Consider the following 20,335-nt stretch of genomic DNA (forward strand, 5'->3'; position numbering starts at 1 on the left):
GTGTTAATTTCTTAAATGCAAGTTCATCGTGAATTCGATAGTTATGCGCTCAGGGGGAAGCTCAAGGAAGTTAATACAGAATTAAAAAAAAAAAAAAAAAATCTCCAAGTAAAAATAATTTAATCTTTATTGAGTTCAACACAAGGACGCACAAACTTACGATGATAATTATGTTCATGAGCATTCTGATCATTTACCAGTGTTACTATCGAGCTACTTTACACATTAGCAATATTACTTTATCAATATTTTCGCGGTTACTGTCGTTTTCTTTAGCCCATGGAACATACTCGTAAATTGCTTATATTAGTCCATGTGAACATTTACAAACTAGCTGAAGGATTTTGAACACATGAGTTAATATTTAAAACAACAAATAAACAGATATGGTCTCACAGTAATGATAACAAACTAGTTACAGTGGCTTATTACTGATTAAAGTAAAATGAAATTTCTACTTTCATGTTCCACGAATATGTCCTGTAGACAAAGGAGGACGGATGATTAATGATGGTGAATGATTATAAAAGAATCGGCGGAATGATCACGTGGGAGAAAACGTCTGAATCGCGAAAAAATCCACGGACACGTTTTGTCCACCATAAATTCATATGGCTTGAATTTGAAGTAGGTACCCTCACACCAGAGGTGAGCGCTCCCCTATTGATCCACTGTGTCCTTTGATAATGAATGTTTGTGATATTTCATGACGAGTAATGAACACAATATTCTGTTCCAGTGAGTGAAACAATATAAGAGAAAACAATCTACTGGACGAAACTTATCAAAGGCTGAACTCTTCAAACATTTGCTTTTATTTTTTATTTTATTTTATTTATTTTTACTTGTGGATCTCAGAACACAAAATGCAATACTTTGAAGATATAATCTTTTGCAAATGTACCACTATATACCAAACATTAATCATCTCAGAGCTAAGGGCAGGCTTGTAGCCACCCCAAAAATGTATGGGGGGGCGGTAGAAGTTAGGGGGGCTAATCCAACCATATTATAGTTCATCATCATATTATAGTTTATTTGCAAGACTACCATGAAAATTTTATGGGGCTGCTTCCCGTAGAAACGGGCTTATCTGAAGGGGAGAAAGAATATAAATAAACTTATGTTTGTATACTTAAAACACTATTTCGTGTGAGGTTATTGAAAAGAAAAAGCTGAAATTTCAAAGTAACAACATAAGTTACACATAATGAATTTCTGTCAATATTCCTCTTGTTCAGGCTCGAAAAGTCCTGAGCACCGGTAGTCAAGGCGATTGGAAATAGTAGTCTGGCTCCTAAATAAGTTAAATAAATAAATAAATAAAAATATGAAGGCCCATGTATGAAATTCTATTATTATGGTGCCTAGTTTTTAGAACCGGCGCACAGTGGTCGGAAACTGAGAAAAAGCGGTCAAAAATCGATTTTGTCAACTTCGCCTTCGATGAAATTGGTATTGATATTTGATTATAAGTATCTCTTCTGCTTCCAAACTTGTAGTTTCAGTACATAGAAATATTTTCGCTGTCCATAAAAATGTATGTAAACATGAATAAATAAAAATCAGTAAAAGATGAACCAAACAATATGATTTGTTTTAACCATTTGAGGTCGATGAAAGTGGTTGAATAGTATATTGAACTCAAATAATGTGTGTTTAGTGAAGAGTTTTGTTTGTTATCCATTGTCATATCATTTATATAATAGCTTTGTAAGTGTTACCGAAAAGTTACATATATGCTAATGTTAGTAGGTCTATAGTCTAAGCTTATCCTTACTTATCTGCAAAATAAGGTTTATTGAGTTGACCATTAGTAGTACAAAGGTTGAGCACTGGAAGTAGCTGCAGCCAAGTGCAGCTGAAGGACTCAGCCCCATCTAACTGGAAATGCGTGATGAGTAATTATGTTGTGGTCGCAATCGAGATCCGCTATCTGAGCCTTATAAAGGGGGAAAAGGCATATTGTCTGGTACGTAATTTGGATTGCTCTTCGTCCCTGAATCAAAGTTGTAGTGAAAGCCTCATACATATTGCAGTGATAAACTCTTAGTCTGGAAATGCTGTATATTACGCGTCAGTGCAGTAATATAGAAGATGATTCCATGCTGAATCTTTTAATCTTAACGAAACAACGTAATCCTGAACTAAATTACATTCCAGTAAGTATTATTGTTTCTTCGAAGATGGTGCAAGTGCAAAATCACGAACTTTTAATTTTGCATCCTAAGGCCAAACACACATTGTTTTACACCATCTTTTTATTAGCTGCACATACAATTAGAGGGAGGACACATTGATCCTGTAACCGCTTCTTGGATGCATATTAACACCTATCATAACTTCGTACAGGCTAGCGATGTCCAATTCACATAAGGCGTCAACATGTTATGTTTTCAATTTATACACTGTATGTTTGATTCACGATGGTGGATTTCAAGATGGTGGCTTTCACTGTTCTATGTCCTCTCCACGTTCTCCTTCCTTTTATTACTCCCCATACATTGTTCCTTTGGTTATATTTTGCAGTATTTTACATTTATGCGAGGGGTTTCCACACTTTTGGACCACCCTGTATATATAACTGCATGCATTGCAGCAGGGGTTCTTCCAATCACTTTTGCAGTAGTTGCAATCGATTTAGAAAGGACAATTACATGTAGAACGATAGAGACGTCCGTCAACTTCCATTCTCTCGGAATAATTTTTTTTGTCCGCTTTTTTTAAGTTTCCGATCACTCTGCGGCGCCTAGGTTCCGACCACTTCGGTTCAAGAAAAATTCTCGAGCACTTATCTTGTTTATGATGGTCTTTCGGCAGCCTAACCATCTGTCTGCCTCTATTCTCTACAGCTTTCTTCAGCTTCAAACCACCGCGGTGACCACAAAAGCATTTCCCTTGTAGAAATATAATAAGGAAGTAAAGCGCTATATAATACGATTCCTTCAGCATTAAGATAAGAATAGTTATAGCAATGGTGTGGGGTGACCGATTGCTAATATGCAGGGTAAATAAGAGAAAAAAAATGAAAGGATGTAATAGGATATTAATATTTTTAAAGGGATTACGAGCTTTTTAGTGCAGAAAGTGCTTATTTGTAGCCACAGTATAATAGTATGGAGATTCGCGACAAATCTTTAAAATAAAGAAAAGCTATAATATGATGGCCTAGATATTCTCAATCTGTGCATAAACTGATATAGTGCTTAGACTCTAATGTTTTTTGGGATAATACAATAGTAAAGTAATCCTGCTTAAGTGTATAAGTATCTAAAATATTTGTAATGATAGAATATTACAAATGACCATTAATGTATTTCAAATGTATTTTAAACTAGGAAAATAGGACTTATCAACACGTTAGGTTTAAATACATTAAGTGTATTACTTATTTTACCATTTTCCTTTCACTATTATACTAAATTTATTTCTAGTTTGCAGTAAGAAACTGTTTAAAGATTCCCTGAAGCTTCCAATGCGACTCACAGAGCGATACGGACCTGTGACGTGACGCCAAAACCCTTGTCTGTGCTGCCGTGACGTAAGCAGCTCATTTTTCCATTGTTTGAAGCCTTGTATCTCCGTTACGAAGAAATATTTTTCTGAGATTTTTGGTATGTGGTATATTGAAAACTAGTTCTACACGATGGTGTCTTTAAATTACAACCTTTGGTCAGAAAGGAAATGTTCATTTGTACAGTTTCCGAAGATTAAGGTTTTACTATGTTTTCTAGGATAGTTCCACAGGGAAGGAGGAAACTAACAATTCGCCTAGTTTAGCAATTTTAAGACGTTACTGAAGAAAGTACCGGAAAACACTGAAACTGTGTAAGTGAATCACAAGATTTCAGACATAAGTTAAGAACGTTCTTATCAACAAATATGCTTCAAAATACATTATATATATATATATATATATATATATATAGAGAGAGAGAGAGAGAGAGAGAGAGAAATTACAGGCAGCTTACGCCTAAGTTAAGATCACTGACGCCGCATCACTTATTTTTTAAAGACTACAAGCACTTTATGCAATTTGCAGACAATCTGTTTGTTTTCAAGAAATGCACTGTCAACACATTAACAAACTACACAACGGTAGTACAATATTTTTAACTATTTTATATTTGGTCAAAGTATACTTCTATAAATAATGCATATGCGTAAATGTTGCGAGATATTAACTTTCATATTGCAACTAGTTTTTTCACTAACATGTTAGCTAACGACGTATTGTTCTGTATGGTTAATCCTCAAATTAAATTCAAGACCTAAAAGTGTAGTAATGTATTTTGTTCAATTAATTAACTAAAAAGAAAGGAAGAAATTTTTCACCTTATTTAAAGTTCACTTGTGGAAAGTTACATAAATCTAAAATATTTCCTTTTAAATTTTATTTTACGCAATATGTTATGAGGATTAACCTTACTACCAGTAAAACCACTGCAACTGGGCCGAGGATCGAATCCGGATCTCTGGCTTGCCGTGCCGGTGTGCTAACTGCTTCAATGATCGATCCAGCCGCACTTTTTTTATACTCTTTGTATTTTCATTTGTAAGGTGCCCTCAAATGGAAACGTCAATTTCACATTATTTTGCATTCGTGTTACATGCGGCAGGTACTTTGTGTACTGTGTATACTCGCCTGTATGTGACATTCGTGTGGCAAGGCATCAGCGTATGCGCATTGTCGTCCACGTGAAGAAGGATTGTCGACTAAGCATTTACGCTTTCCTTCTCTGCATCCAGTATTATTAAGTGTGACTGAACAATGGAGGTACTGCTAATGGATGTGACCATAGTACGCTGAAAGTATTCATCCATTGGATATTTAAAAGAGATGCAGGCTGTACGGTGACAAATGTGTATCGGACTAAACAGATGTTCGCGTTTTCATGCTCAATGAAACACAATTAAGGACGATTAGCGCATTCGTGAACTGACAAATCAGATTCATGGTAACAGTGTCGTCATTCAAGACGACGAGAAGAAAACATCTCACTTCGCTGTTCTTTAACGGCACATTCATTGATCAGTCACATATTATCATGTTGCGACCGTGGAAAGAAAGCGACAGTGTTTAATCAACAATTCCTCACCATCTGGAGGACAATATGCACGTGCTGATGGCCCATACACCTGTGGGTATACAGAGCATGCAAAGTGCAGTGGACTTTGTGGTGGACAAACATCATATGGGTGGGTTCTCCCGTTTCCTTTCATTTCCACTATATCACCATATCATCCATCTCATCACCATCTCCCTTAGTCTCGGTGCACACTCGTGGGACGTTAAAAAGAAAGCACACGAAGTAATTGCCTCATGTAACACGAATGTTTGGATATTTTGAAATGGTTCTTTTCATTTTATGGGACCTTATAATTAACATCTACTGAGACTAAAGGGTAAAGAAAAATAAGTTCCTGGATTTCTCATGTAACATATATGATGAATAGTAGTTTGGAATATTCTTTGCGACTTTAGTCACGCAAATTAAAAACTATTCTGCTGAGGAAATTAAAAACTATTCTTTACGGAAAGTGTAAATTTTTTGTTAATAATAATAATAATAATAATAATAATAATAGAAATACGCACGAAACTTACATATAAGAGAAACCGAATTAAACTACACAAGAACTACATTTAAAACATTTGAAATGAACAATTTGATTGAGTTGTTTTTCGAGATTTCAGCGCCTGCCAATTACATTCTTTGGTATTTTAGGTTTTAATGGAAATACATACCTGGACTAAGAGCAAATACCGTTGGTTTATTGTGTTTCGGGGCAGGATAATGAAGCTGAGTAATAAGACCGTCTGAGTGCATGGAATGATGATGAACAAGCTCAGCTAAAGTATTAAATTTACTTTCAGCTGTTACATACACCTGGAAAGAGCATGATAAAATTTAGACAAAAAAACATTTAATATTTGATTATTGTTACATTAAAAAAAATAAACAAATAGAAGCTGATTCACACAGACCTGGGCTTCCTAATAAAATAAGTAAACGTACTTCATAACATATACTATGGGATATTAATTATATGTAAAGACTGAAAAGCTTATTCAGATATCTGTCAAGGTTTACTCAATGACTTATTCTTATCTTGTGTCTATTCTGTTCACGTTTGGTCTGTATCATCATTAATCCCACATACACACACACACACACAGCACGTTAAGTTTTTTTAATAATACTTAAAGGTTCTGTTTTGAATAATACATTTATATTTTGCATCTTGTACGAAGAGATACGAATTCACATCACTCTATCGTCATTTCATGCTATCCCATTGAGGCATATTTCGCTACAACTATTAAAAGATTTATTCCTTGCTCTTTAGTTGAAACACACTTGGCAATATGTTTTGGAAGATGGTAATATTAAAACGCTGTGGTTTCCCCTCTATGGAAATACACCACAAGGTAAATGACTGGTTCCTCGCTTAGTAACCACAATCACTGCGTGACGTAGTTCCCTTCACAATCAATCTGTGTCTAATTTCACAATTCACATAGAATTGAATGTGGGTTTTCAAATTTCTTTCTGGTAGTTAGATATTACGTTCCATTTCAGCGCCGAAGTTATATGAGAAAAGGCCTATTGCTAAAAGTATGACCCGACCCACTACTTGGGTTTATATTCGATCCAAGTATCATCACAGGGGATCGAACTCAGAACCATAAGCACAAAAGCATATAAGTTATCCACTAAACCACATAGGAGTAGTCACTTTTCTTTTTAATCACTAACAAATAAACGTACAGACATTATTGAGTTTTAGAGCCTCTTCAACATTCTGCATGTCGACAAAACAATATTTTTAAAAACTATAAGCACTGATAAATAATTTCATGAGGTATTCCCATACAATATAGAAAACTAACAATTTCACGAATACAATAAATAAGCAATAACGTAAAGGCAATATAATTTCTTTCAATATGTGGAAAGATATATCTATCAGTTTGAGAATCATCAGAGAGTTTAATACGGAGCATTGTGCTTTGGAGGTTAATTTCAAACTGCCTAAAACGCACTAAGAACTTATTTTATTTTTGAAACAAAATTATCTTATTTTGTTAGATTTGTATCTCAGAGAAGTGTACTGCTTTTGTGCTCTCCATGAAGATAAATCAAAATTGATCTCCTAAGGGAATAGAATCTACAGCCAAATACACTGAAAATGAAAGTGCTAATTATCCAGGTACAAGGGAACGAACACTGCTGGAAGACAATTATGTTCGTTCTCTCAAAGTTCTTACTGAATATCTCATTGTCAAAATAATATTCTTGCAAATGTCAGAGTTAAGTTGATTTTGAGTTTAACGTCCCGTTCAGCAGCGAGGCTATATGAGACGTGGACCTCACATGAGCTCCGCCGGGAATCGAACCCCTGTCTCCCACACCAAAGGCGAGTATGCTAATCACTAAGCCACGAAGGAGTTCTTGCAAATGTCATGAGTTCGTAATAAAAAGGTGCTTAATGCTTAAGTAATGGTATATGTTTACCAATATCTTGTTTCTCGAAATCTCCATTTCAAAAGTTTACACTTCAGGAAACAAATCTTTGCAGATTAATCTGAAGCAGGTTGCAAAGATCACATCACCGCAATTAAAAGCACTTCTACAAACATGACATGTGATGATAAGAGTAATGGCAGTATTTCGAAAGCCACTGCTTCCTTCCTCAAGCCTAAAAACAAATATCGATGTGACTGCTGATCCGATTCCTTCGATTCATCATGCACATTAATTATGTTCTGACTCCTTCTACACGAAAAGACGGGTTTGTTAAATATTCAAAATGTGATAGTGTTCTGACTTGCTTTGTATAGAATTCTGTTGTTTTGTGTTTTATTTAAATAAATAGATTTTAGTTATTCAATTTTTGAAGCTTCAGTGATACACAGAGAAAATAATTTTTATAAATGTACTACATAACAAGACTATTGAATAATGACTGCATGTAAACATACTAATTAAGAAATTATGTTTTGATAGTGACGTAAACATACAATTTCATTCATTTTACAAAAGCACAGCACGAATATGTTACATAAACGTGAAAGATGACTGCAAGTTATAATCGATTTACAAAAAAGGAAAGTAATGCAGATATTTATGCGAACTGTCTCAACGAAGTATAAAAGTAAAAGTATGTTATGTCATGAAAGGTGAGAACTGTAATTGAGTACAATACCTATTATGATTTATTTACCTAAATAAATAAGTACATACATTTTTCGCAGAACTGCCTTTTTTATATAGGAGGAGGCTCATTCCACGTCAAATCACCCAGGCCATATCACCCACCGATTCAGATTTTAATGGAACTTCGTGTACTTGTTAACACTACTATGGTATGAAGACCTGTAAAATATTTCTTCCGAAATCCTAATAGTTTGTGAGACATACGAGAGCAAAGTTTCAGAATTTCAGGCATCCCGGTCGTTCTCGAGGCCATCTAATATTTCGTACAGCTTAATACAAAAATTCATATCTCAGTATCTAAGCAATGTATCACTTGGAAATTTCTACCCGAGGTTTATGTAAGTCTGTAGAGCTAATTTAAAAAAAACACTATCAAGATTGCTGTACATTAAGTGTGAAAAATGCACCCTTACACTTCAAAATAGTTAATTTTTTGTGTAAATTTCTAATTTTACCTAATGCGCATTATCGCTGTGAGGGGTACCAATTACCTTGCCGCTCTTTTTTTAAAATTTAACCTTGAGATATGTTCTAAGAGACTGTAAAATAAAATTAGTAGTTTTTTGAATGCGTCGGTTAGTAATTCTCGTTTAACCCTTCACGGCCAACGCGCCAGCTTTTCGTGTCATCTGTAAAGTGTTATTGCCATTAATGCAATCAAGGTATTGGCACATTATTGCTCGATTCACTCACACAGGTCTCAAATAATTACTAAGTATACGTGTTGTTTGTGTTGAAATGTGTGGGGGTTCAGAGAAGTGGGATAATCAGGCTAGAAACATTCATTCTCGAAATTTTATATATATATAGATATATATATATCTATTGTTTGCCGAACTATTAATATAATCAAAGTGAATTTAATGTTAAAATTGAATTAATTTTCCAAATCTACAGTCCATTATCTTTCAAATAAAGTAGGAATGAAGGTTATATAACAATCAAGGGGAAGCCAGTACCAGATAAAAGTCCTGCCAACCAAACTTAATCTAACCGCACAAACTAAAGTACAAGCTTTTAGTCATAAAGCAAAGTTTTGTATGACTTGAAGAGTATACATTTATTTAATATATTTGTTGATATATGTATCTATAGTGTCAAAGATCTTACGTTCGTAGTTGTTAAATATACAAAATGTCTCTGAAGTCCCCTGACATGTCTAACATGTTATTATCATAGTTACAACAAAATGTAAGAGGAAAAACAGTTTCCAAATATGATGTTTTCAATCTAAAGTGAAGTATTTTTTTTTTTTTTAAATAGGACTAGCCGTTTGGGCTGTGCACTCTTTATGCGCCCAACGTTAAACGAAAATGCAACGTTGCCATTAATAGAGGGGCTGGAGGAGGTGGATCAATTTTGTAAAAGTATGGTGAATAGGGGTCATGTTTTAAATGGGAGCTGGCCATCGACACGTTAGCGTAAAAGACAGTAACTTCATTCACTTATGTTGTGGGTCCAGTTAAATGGCAATGTTGCGTTTTCATTTAACATCGGGTACATAAAGAGTATACAGCCCAAACGGCTAGTTCGATTTAAAAAATCCTTCACTTTAGATTGAAAACATCATATTTGGAGACGATTTTCCCTCTTACATTTTGTTGTAACTCTGATAATAACCGAGTTACCATATGTCAGGGGACTTTTGAGACATCCTGTACACAAGGACAAATGTTCGTTTCATGAGCACCCGAATAATATACTTTCTCCATCTGAAGTTCTAAACTCACGGTTATTTTTAGTTATTGTGTAGCTTTCAGTATTTGAGACGAAGTGAGATTGACCGAATTTGCAACTGTAGGAGGGGAGTAAATTTCATTTCTTCACCTCAGAACTTTTAGCTGTGAATGTGCACGATGCATAATAAACTATCAAATCTAATGCATGACAAGTTCCGGATTGAAAATCGTTTAGTTAACGCGAACATGCAAGTTGTGTCTTGAACTACCAAGCTGACGTGAAAAATCTTGTCTGAGCAATGCGAATACGAACATGTCTAATCTTGCCTGATTCTGCATTGTGGCCGTACAGTAACTTGTTCGTTTCGGTTTCAGCTGTGTTTCTGTGCAGATGTTTATGTCGTGTTGAGTGCTTAAGACTGAATACATATTGGGGTTGCTGCAAGATAGTGTTGTTCATCCTGTCAGGTGATAATTTGGCCTACAACGAAGTCGCGAAGTGAATTAGAACAGCGCAGTGTAGAAAAGGAAACTAAAAGTGAATGCCACAAAAACAGCTATACACGGGTGGTCAAATTGCATTGTATTATCAGTGCACCCGAGAAAGAATTGTTATTCCAAAGGGTGGAATCAGTTCTGATTTGTTAACTAGTGTTTGTGAACATCATAAAACATATTACTTGAAGAAGTTTGAACATTATCAGACAAGTTGTTTTGATCCATTTAATTGCCACAAAAAACAACCACTAAGGCTTTGCGAAAAGTAAGTGTTGATTTTGCTAATAAAATTAATAAAAACATTAACTCTGTAAAGGCTATTCCTGGACAAAAGATATGCGGTAATTGCAGAAACAAACTTGGGATTTCCTTTGAATGCAAAGACGTGGGCGGATTTAGTGAACACGATGTATCTGTTTTAGAAGAATCTGTCGCAAAAAACAAAACTGTAGAGCATCTTAATGTTTCACTTACAGAATTAGGGGAGTCGTCTCTAAAATTCCATGCCATTCCGTCACACAGCAAGCCTGCATATGCTAAAAGAAAGCTTGACTCAGCAAGTTCTGCTCTGAAAAGTAAAATAACCAAAGTTGTGGGAAAAGAGCTTGTCTCTAAACAAGATTCTTGTAAAATTTCAAAAGATGTGAAACAAAAGGCTCATGATATGGAAAATTTCTTGATTTAATAAAGGCCAAACTCCAAGGTAAAATCACTAGAAGAGTAAAAGTACAACTGTTAACTTTAGTGCCCTCATCTTGGAGCAGGAAACAAATTGTCGATGAATGTAATGTGAGTGAATATGCCGTCCGGCAAGCAAGGGGAGTTCTGAAGAATAAAGGAATTTTAGCTATTCCTGAATTGAGAAAGGGAAAACAGCTGAGTGAAGATACAATTCAAATAGTAAAGAATTTCTACGTTGATGATGAATATTCCAGAATTCTACCTGGAAAAAGTGAGTATTTCAAAAAATGTACACATGGAGAAGCGATTATTACTTGAGAATTTAAAAGAATTATACTTCTCATTTAAACATCAACATCCTAACATTAAAATTGGATTTTCTAAATTCTGCATGCTACGTCCTAAGTGGTTTGTATTAGCAGGTTCTGCCGGGACACATTCCGTGTGCGTGTGTACAATACATCAAAACGTTATTCTCCTACTGCATGCATGTCATATAGAAGAGGCATATCAAGACTTATCCGTCATCTGGTTTGTTCTGTGTACAATCGGGATTGCATGCTGAGGCATTGTTCCGAGTGTCCCTCCAGTGAAAATTTGAGGCAGCTTCTGATTGCAAAATACGAGGACTTTGATCCTGGGGAGGAAGTAACATATTACCAGTGGGTATCAACGGACAGAACAGAATTGGTGAAAAGTACTGTCACATTTGACGAGTATGTGACAATTTTTATACGAAAGCTTGAAAAGCTTGTGCCACATTCATTTATTTCCAAAGCACAGTCACATTTCTTAAAGGACAGAAATAAAAATCTTGAACCAGAGACAGCCGTCGTTCTGATGGACTTCAGTGAAAATTATTCCTACATAACTGAAGACGAAGTTCAAGGGTATCATCACTGGTCTACTGATTCCTGTATCCTACACCCAGCAGTGCTATATACATGTCTTCCTGGATCTGCAGACCTGACTGTTTCTAGTTTGTGTGTGATATCAGATGACTTGGAACACGATGTCGCATTTGTTTATGAGACTCAGGAACAAATAACTTCTTTTCTGAAAGAGCAATTTCCATATGTCAAAAATGTAAATTACTTTAGTGATGGATGCGCTGCGCAGTACAAGAATTGTAAAAACTTCATGAACTTGTGTTACCATTATGAGAAATTCTCCTTAAGTGCATCATAGTCATTTTTTGCTACAAGCCATGGTACATCCTCATGTGATGGTATTGGTGGGACAATTAAACGTCTGCTTACTAAAGAAAGCCTTCAAAGATGTTCTGATTTTTTAAATACGCCAGAAAAAGTTTTTACCTTCTGTGGATCTCGCATTGAGCATATAAATTTCAGGTTGCTGAAAAAGAAACTCTCATAGATACGCGCAAAAAAAACTACAAAATTGTTTTTCTGGTGCAAAGCAATTCCTGGAACACGATCATATCATCAGTTCTCTCCTCTTAAGCCAAACCTCGATTGGGACAAAGCAAATCAGTGCTGATCCAGATTTCAGTTCCATTTTTCATTTTACTGAAGAGAAGACATCTTCTCGAATGAACATCGCGCACATCATAACTAATTCGTATCTTGCATGTGTTTACGATAACCATTGGTTTTTTGGGTTAGCATTAGGTAAAGATGAAGAGGAAAATAATGTTGAAGTCAAGTTTATGCACCCTTTTGGACCGGCTCCATCGTTTTACTGGCCCTTTGCAGTAAAAGACGACGTGTGCCATGTTTCGATATCCAATATTATTTGTTCTGTGTGAGCCCCCTTTACTAAAGGAACTGGAAGAGTATATTATTTCTCAGATAAGGAGGTTCAGTTTGTGGAGGAATAATACAGGCTGCGTTTTGCTTAAACGAAGTAGCAAGTTCCTTCAGTCTCAAATAGTGCATTCCAATCACTGTGATTGGCATATGTTGAGGTAAGAAATTGATTGCATGCACAAGGAGTTTTGCATATTTCTTTGGTGACAAATTTTCAATTTAATGTAGTGGGAAAGTTCAATCATTATTTTTATTTCGTTTTGAAGACTAAAATGTAACTGTCATAAATGTTGATAAAAAGAAGTACGAAATTGAGTTTTGTTCTGTTCTGTATTGGTCCTGTTGTTCCTATTTGTAAATTACGTTTATGAAAGTACGTCTTCCCAATCGAAAAATAATCCGGTACCACCACCCCCCCCCCCTCTCGGACTGTCATATAGCCTTAATTTCTACGTTATTTGAAAGATAATGGACTGTAGATTTGGAAAATTAACTCAATTTTAACATTAAATTCACTTTGATTATATTAATAGTTCGGCAAACAGATTTTTTTTTTCCTATAAAATTTCGAAAGTGAATGTTTCTAGCCTGGTTATCCCGCTTCTATGAGCCGCACACACTTCAACACAAACAACACGTTTACTTAGTAATTACTTGAGATCTATGTGAGTGAATCGAGCAATGATGTGCCAATACCTTGATTGCATCGATGGCAGTAACACTTTACAGATGACACGAAAGCTGGTGCATTGGCCTTGAAGGGTTAAACGAGAATTACTAACCGAAGCATTCAAAAAACTACAAATTTTATTTTACAGTTTCTTAGAACATACCTTAAGGTTCAATTTTTTAAAAAAAGAGCGGAAAGGTAATTGGTACGCCTCACAGCGATAATGCGCATTATGTAAAATTAGAAATTTACACAAAAAATTAACTATTTTGAAGTGTAAGGGTGCATTTTTCACACTTAATGTACAGCAATCTTGATGGTGTTTTTTTTAGTTAGCTCTACAGACTTATATAAACTTTGGGTAGAAATTTCCAAGTGATACATTGCTTAGATACTGAGATATGAATTTTTGTATTAAGCTGTACGAAATATTAGATGGCCTCGAGAACGACCGGGATGCCTGAAATTTTGAAACTCTGCTCTCGTATTTCTCACAAACTATTAGGATTTCGGAAGAAAAATTTTACAGGTCTTCATACCATAGTAGTGTTAACAAGTACACGAAGTTCCATTAAAATCTGAATCGGTGGGTGACATTTCGGATTTTTTCTGGGTGATTTGAAGTGGAATGAGCCAGGAACTGTGGCATTTAAATTAAGTCCACTACCTCCAATACAGTTGCATCTAAATGTAACTGTATCGGGTGTACTCAAAGAATGCAATATATTCCTGTATAAAGCGAATATGAAAAATTCTTTACCTTTCCATCAGTATCTTCGTTGATACGATAATGATACACTCGTCCCTCATATCGCAACGATATGCTTCGCTGTCCTGGGCTACTTTCTGATTCTCGCACCAAAAAGCTTCCATTTATCCCTGAGCTTAGCAGATACTCAGCAGCATTTCGCGAAATTGGACCATGATACCACGAATGTTTCTCCAATGAATTCACTGGCGTCACATAATTGGAAGGCACCCAACCTACTTGACCAGATGCTGAATGTGCTTCACACCATTCACCACTTTTATTGTAACTCAGGATCCGAACTTGTTCACCTACAAGTAAAGAAACAAAGACTTTGTATTACGCTAGGTTTGACAGCTTAGAATTATACATAAATATTAACCGCTTTTTAATAGTATTTGTACTTACTGGAAAACTCGAACAGTAAATAAATTACCTTGTTCGTTAGTTTTAAGGACAACTTCTCAAATCATCAATACCAATTCTGTATGAGATTTTTACGTGCTTGGAGAAACATATTATCAGTAACACTCCTGTATTGTAGAAATAATATAAACATCGCTATCTTTTTATTAACTACGTATGTACTCCTTTCAAACAATGAAACGTTTAGGTTAAGATTACCATGCATCGATGACTACAAACTTTGTTAATATTCGGTATACATTCTAAGTAATGTTAACAGCTTTTCATGCGTAAACCCCTTACGATCAATCTTCTTAATGAACTCAAACTGTACTTGTTTTGGTTCTCACATTATTATAGAAATAATAATAATAATAATAATAATATAAAGATGAACGCCGAATTCTCTGTAACAGCTACCAGCACTGTCAACGTAGGTTAGGGGAGAGGTGATTAGTGGTAGAACACTCACCTCTGGTGCACTGGATCCTTAGTTCGATCCCAGCTCGCGTCAAGTGAGCTTGGTGGTGGGCAATACATACGGTGGCTCACCACTCTCTTAAATTCGCCATTTTATTCATTTCTCATCATCGCCGTCTCTTTAGCCTAGCCGGCATAACTGTGAGACGTAAAACATTCATTTTTAGGATAGAAAAGGTATAGGATTAGATGTCGGAGTATTTCAACTAAATATGGAGTGTTTTTTATTCTTATTATTTATACTTTTACAACTTACGTTAAACCACCAGAGGAAAACCACATGAAATGATGAAACGGATAAGAAAAACTTGTTCATTGGACGCCAGACTCACATAGTGAAGATTGTGGGGGGTTGGGCGATGTTCAATGAACAAATCTGTCTTCCGCCGTTTAGCCACCTCACGTGGTTTCTTTTTGGTGGCTTAGAGGAGGTTAAAAAAAAAAAAAAACAGCCCTGGAATTTACAAAAATAAACAAATAAATATTTAAAAAATCTTTATAATAAATCTTTGTATTCATCAATGGTTGGTATGGTTGGTATCAAGGGTGAAGTTATCAATAACGTTGCTCCACTTTTGTTTTATGTCATAATCAACCACTGAAGCAAAAGAAAAAAGATTTATTCTGTGAAGCAGCACAATGTTTTTAAATTCATTTTTATAAATATTAGTTCAAATACATTCTATGCCCACAAAAACTGTCAAGCGAAAATTCGACATTTAATATGATTAAAAAAAAAAAAAATAAAAGAAAGGAAAACAAGAACATCTACTGTATTATAATTGGATCTAGATTTGATTTTGATTTCAACTGATTTAAGTTTAGTGTCCCTTTCAGCAGCAAGGCTATATGAGGCGTGGACCTACTGCTTAACGTGGAATCCGGATCACATGAGTTCCCGTCGGGAATCGAACCAGAGTATACCGCGCCGTACACGCGTACGCTATCTACATAGCCACAAAGGGAGCTTGGGTTTGATTTTGAGCTTAGCTTCATTTCCAGCAGTGAAGGTTTGGAGGAGTCAAGTGAGTAGTACATTTTAAATTTGCTGACGTAGATAGCTTGTTTAATTTCAGATGGAGCTAGTTACGTCTTATTGGTAACGATATAATTGTCAATCTAAATTCAACATTTTCTTATCAAAAAACATCCTAGTTCTGCTATCTCACGCTGAAAATTCAAATTACGAGAATTACGTGAAATCACAGCGAGGGACAGTAGAATAAGAAACCACTCACAGTTAAAGATACTACTGTTAAAAAAGACCCTACGGACTGACAATCCTATCCTTACCAAATTCAAACCTACCTTACCCCGAATCTGCTAAAGATAGTAAGTGTGTTTAAAATGAATATATGGGAAGTAATTAATTTATTCTTTCATGTGCTACTATATGTTACTCAATATATATTAGCAAGAAACGCACATTGTTGAACATCACAAAACTTTACGGATGATATCCGATATTAAGACAGACAAGCGTTAATTGCCCTTGCAGTTTGCATCACCAAAATACTGTTAGTATCACCTTTCGTTGTATTCCATACAAGTACAGTGCATTGTAACTCGTTTTCGATCTAATATGTATATTAATTTACACTGCAAATGTACACACACGTTGGCACAGATACCTATGCAGATTTAGCCCTCTAAGATCAAAGTAAACCATGAATTTTCAAATGAAATGTTTGTCTTCTGGACATTTTCTTTAGGTAAATTTTAACAGCACATCTAATACATGCTAACAAATGTCAGGATTAACAGGGCAACGAATTACGTGATTAGGGTTCTATTTTTCGAATGACTTTTTAAAATGTTTTATATGTAAAAAGTTACTACGGAAACTCACATAAACGATATCATTTACTACTGAAGTCTCTATTATATTAAAAGCTATCGTTTCTGTTTTATTAAAATCCGATGTGTTACTTGATGAAACTGATTGAAATATATTTACTTAAAGACACAAATTGAAGCATTTAAAATCAAATTATTGAAAGATAAGTGAAAATACTAATTCGTTCACTGCATTTGTAAGTTTACTTGAATTCTTACTGTGGTGTGGCCACATACCAGGTATGACAGCACTGTACTCGTATTACCGTTAATTACCATAAAATTTGAGTTTTAATGTATTCTAATGGTTACATATTCAAACGTTTCTCACTAATTATTACTTAGTTTGTTGAATAGTTTAAATTACACGATGAAAAAAAGGAGAACTTAAGAGAGAGAGACTTATGTTGTTAGTGTCTACATGACTCTCACATGGTTAGTGCATGCACAAGAATTGTTAAAGCTTCAGTTCTCTCATAAAGAAATTACGATAAACATTTTTTTCTACATAAAAAATCAGTTTAACAGTATTATTTCAATTCTGAATCCCTGCACCAAAAGTGCAAAATATGTTTATAAAGTAATTCGAACTTTAAGTGAGTAAGCAAGTTCATAGTGTAAGTGGTCGAAACCATTCAGGAAAACTCTTACAAACGCAGTTAGTATTTTTTCACTAACTTTTAAAATAATTTAATTAAAATGTATTTCATGAAATAGTCCTCATTCCCTTACCTTTTTTCTTAATTTAACGACATTTTAAGATAGGTAAAATTATAATAGCAAGAAAAAAAAATATGTCCAGTGGCGTAATTAGAATTTACTCAAGGGAGTTCAAGTATTCGATATCAATCCTTTCAGGGCAAGTGTGATTCTTGTATATATAGTATATCTTAATATAGCAGATGTTTATTTTTCCGTAATATCTTTCTCAAACCTCCTTTGGGTGCGCCACTGTACACGTCCCTTTCTACATTGCGTATTTCTGTTTTTGTTTCTATCTCTAGATTGCAAAGTGAATGCATGCCTAGACAAAATGTAAAAAGCATTCTTTACAGAGTAGAAGTTTTGTTATATATTTTGTCAAGATGTTACTCTTCTATATGAAATACGATTACGATACACTCACAAAGATCACAATATGCCTCAACTGGAATAAACCGTATTCACCAAATTAAAAACTTATTTTCCAACATATTAGAAAGAACTTTCCACCAATTAGCCAATACTATAATATATACTCTGTACGACGTGAGAGCTGCTCAAATATATTTAGAGAAAATATTGATGTGCGTCACTCAAAGAAGAAAAATCGCAGGTTCTCTATGAGCATACATTAAATATGTTGGCTGAATATAACTTCTACATAAAATCCAAATCTTTAGATCACACAATTTGACTGGAACAAACGGGTTATCTGCTAAGTTGCGTCTTTGCGTATATACCAGCAGGTCGTAAACTTTAATTCTTATGTTAAGTAAATTTAAATTTCTTCTGGTAACTCCGAGGACGAATTACAACGTGTGAAAATGGAGGTTACAAGAATTTCTTGTCTGAAAGTAACCAATTATTGCAAACACGAAACGACTTATGGGTCGAAGGTTCTGATTTGCTTAATTTAGTGAGACTAACATGAAAAGACTCACTAAATTACTACTTCTACACAAATCAAAAAAGAGCTCACCTTTCTTGAGGCTAAGTTGGTTTTCGCCGCCCGCCTGGAAATCGTACAAAGCCACAAATAACTGTGGATCATCTTCCTCCTGGGCAAGAAGATTTTCCTTGGATGTCCACCGGGTAGCTCCGTCCAGTAAAAGTGGCGTGCCAGGAGCTTGCCCTGCTCCCGAACATGCCCCAGCCCCCGGCTCTCCGTCCGGGATATCCGGGATGTGTGGCAGTGGTCGGCTTTGCAGCAGTGCCTCTGTTGGAAAATACAGAAAAAAGACGCCATGTAGTTCCTCCACGATGTACAAATATGCTACTCGTTTAAAGTATAAGGAATTAAGGTACGTGCTGCGAATGGTTCATAAAATTAAACTTGATAAGATTCTTATGGACTTAAGTAATCTTTAAGTACAATGAACTACTACTACATCTGCTGGTATTCAACTACCGTCCTGGAAAGCTAAAATACGAAAATGATGCACGCAGGAAATACCTAAACCCATTACTTATTTAATCAATATCTAATATTCATATAATATAACTCATTCAAAGATACATTACTTAAACAGTAATATATTTTTCCGTGCCGAAACTTCACATTATTTTTTCTCTAACAAGTTTTGTTTGAACACTCAGAGAATGAAGAATACAAGTAAATAATGACGTGAGAAAAATAATAGTTAAAAGTGCCTGATGAATCAATCTCGAAGCTCTATATCTAAAAGGCTGTTTCCTCGTTAGTTTGCTTGTTGAAATGTAGCGTCCCTTTCCAGCAGCGACGTTATATGAGACATGAACCCATAATTTAAGTGTAACGTGATTCAAATTTTACTGCTCTCCCACCAGTAATCAAACCCAGGGCACTGTGGGGATGACTGTGATGGGATGACTCTGGATTCAAGAGAGGGATATGGGTTTGTTTTAACAGTCTGGTGCCGACACTTGATATGCCCGTAACTTCTTTTCACTAGAGAGGATGCCTCTACCAGTAGGTGTAACTGAGAGATGGCCCTAGGTCCATCGTCCTAATGAGCCTATCCCATTATCCTTCTTCTGAAGGGTCCTTTTCGTGAGGCAATCACATTTTGAACGAGCAACTACTGCAAGCTGTGCGAACACAGGTCAAGTTAAAAGATATGGTTGCCAACTGACCGGCATTTTACTAACTGACCGTTATTTTAGTCAGGCTCAACAATATATTTCAAGACATAAAATACAATTATTCCTCATTTGTTTTGAGGATTATGAGCGGGTACGAGTAATATTATTTTTCAGCTCTTGCAACCCTAGTTAAAGATTAATGTACCGGCCCTAAAGAATCGATCGCCATTACGAAACGGGAGAAGATATGAAGTAGACACTTCTTTAAAACGTAATCTGTCATCTCGTTTCTGTTATGTGACTGTACTACAACTTTTGGTCCGCCCTGCATATCCAGATTCCAAATTATTCTCACAAATTATTACTATAAGCGATGGTGTATGTTTGAAGAGCATAATGTTAGTTCATAGATGACTCATGAGAAAAATAACTGCTGAACTCTCTCTTGACTAAATGAAAATACTTGTTTCTTTGGTGTTGGAAATCCAGTTTCGATTCCCGGTTAGAGTAGTTCTGTTCCGACATCGAATACAACGTCGAGTAACTACATATCACCTGCGTTAAAAATTATCAACGCATCTTAT

The 20,335-nt window shown here is 35.3% G+C and overlaps 1 protein-coding gene across 6 annotated transcripts in view; it reads right to left on the bottom strand.

The window, feature by feature from the left end:
* Positions 1-20,335, bottom strand: part of Abl (tyrosine-protein kinase Abl) — a 155,297-nt gene that overhangs the window by 54,607 nt on the left and 80,355 nt on the right. For 5 of the 6 annotated variants that reach the window (XM_081764960.1, XM_081764958.1, XM_081764959.1 and 2 more), the window contains exons 2-4: positions 18,670-18,906; positions 14,280-14,578; positions 5,750-5,891 (exon numbers count right to left, since the gene is read on the bottom strand). In XM_081764960.1, coding sequence (XP_081621086.1) covers positions 5,750-5,891; positions 14,280-14,578; positions 18,670-18,906 — 678 coding nt within the window. The remainder of the gene's footprint in view (positions 1-5,749; positions 5,892-14,279; positions 14,579-18,669; positions 18,907-20,335) is intronic. The other variant, XM_081764962.1, reaches the window with a different exon arrangement.

This window comes from Thermobia domestica, chromosome 7 (genome assembly GCF_964235325.1).
Source record: "Thermobia domestica chromosome 7, izTheDome1.hap1.1, whole genome shotgun sequence".
Classification (NCBI taxonomy): domain Eukaryota; kingdom Metazoa; phylum Arthropoda; class Insecta; order Zygentoma; family Lepismatidae; genus Thermobia; species Thermobia domestica.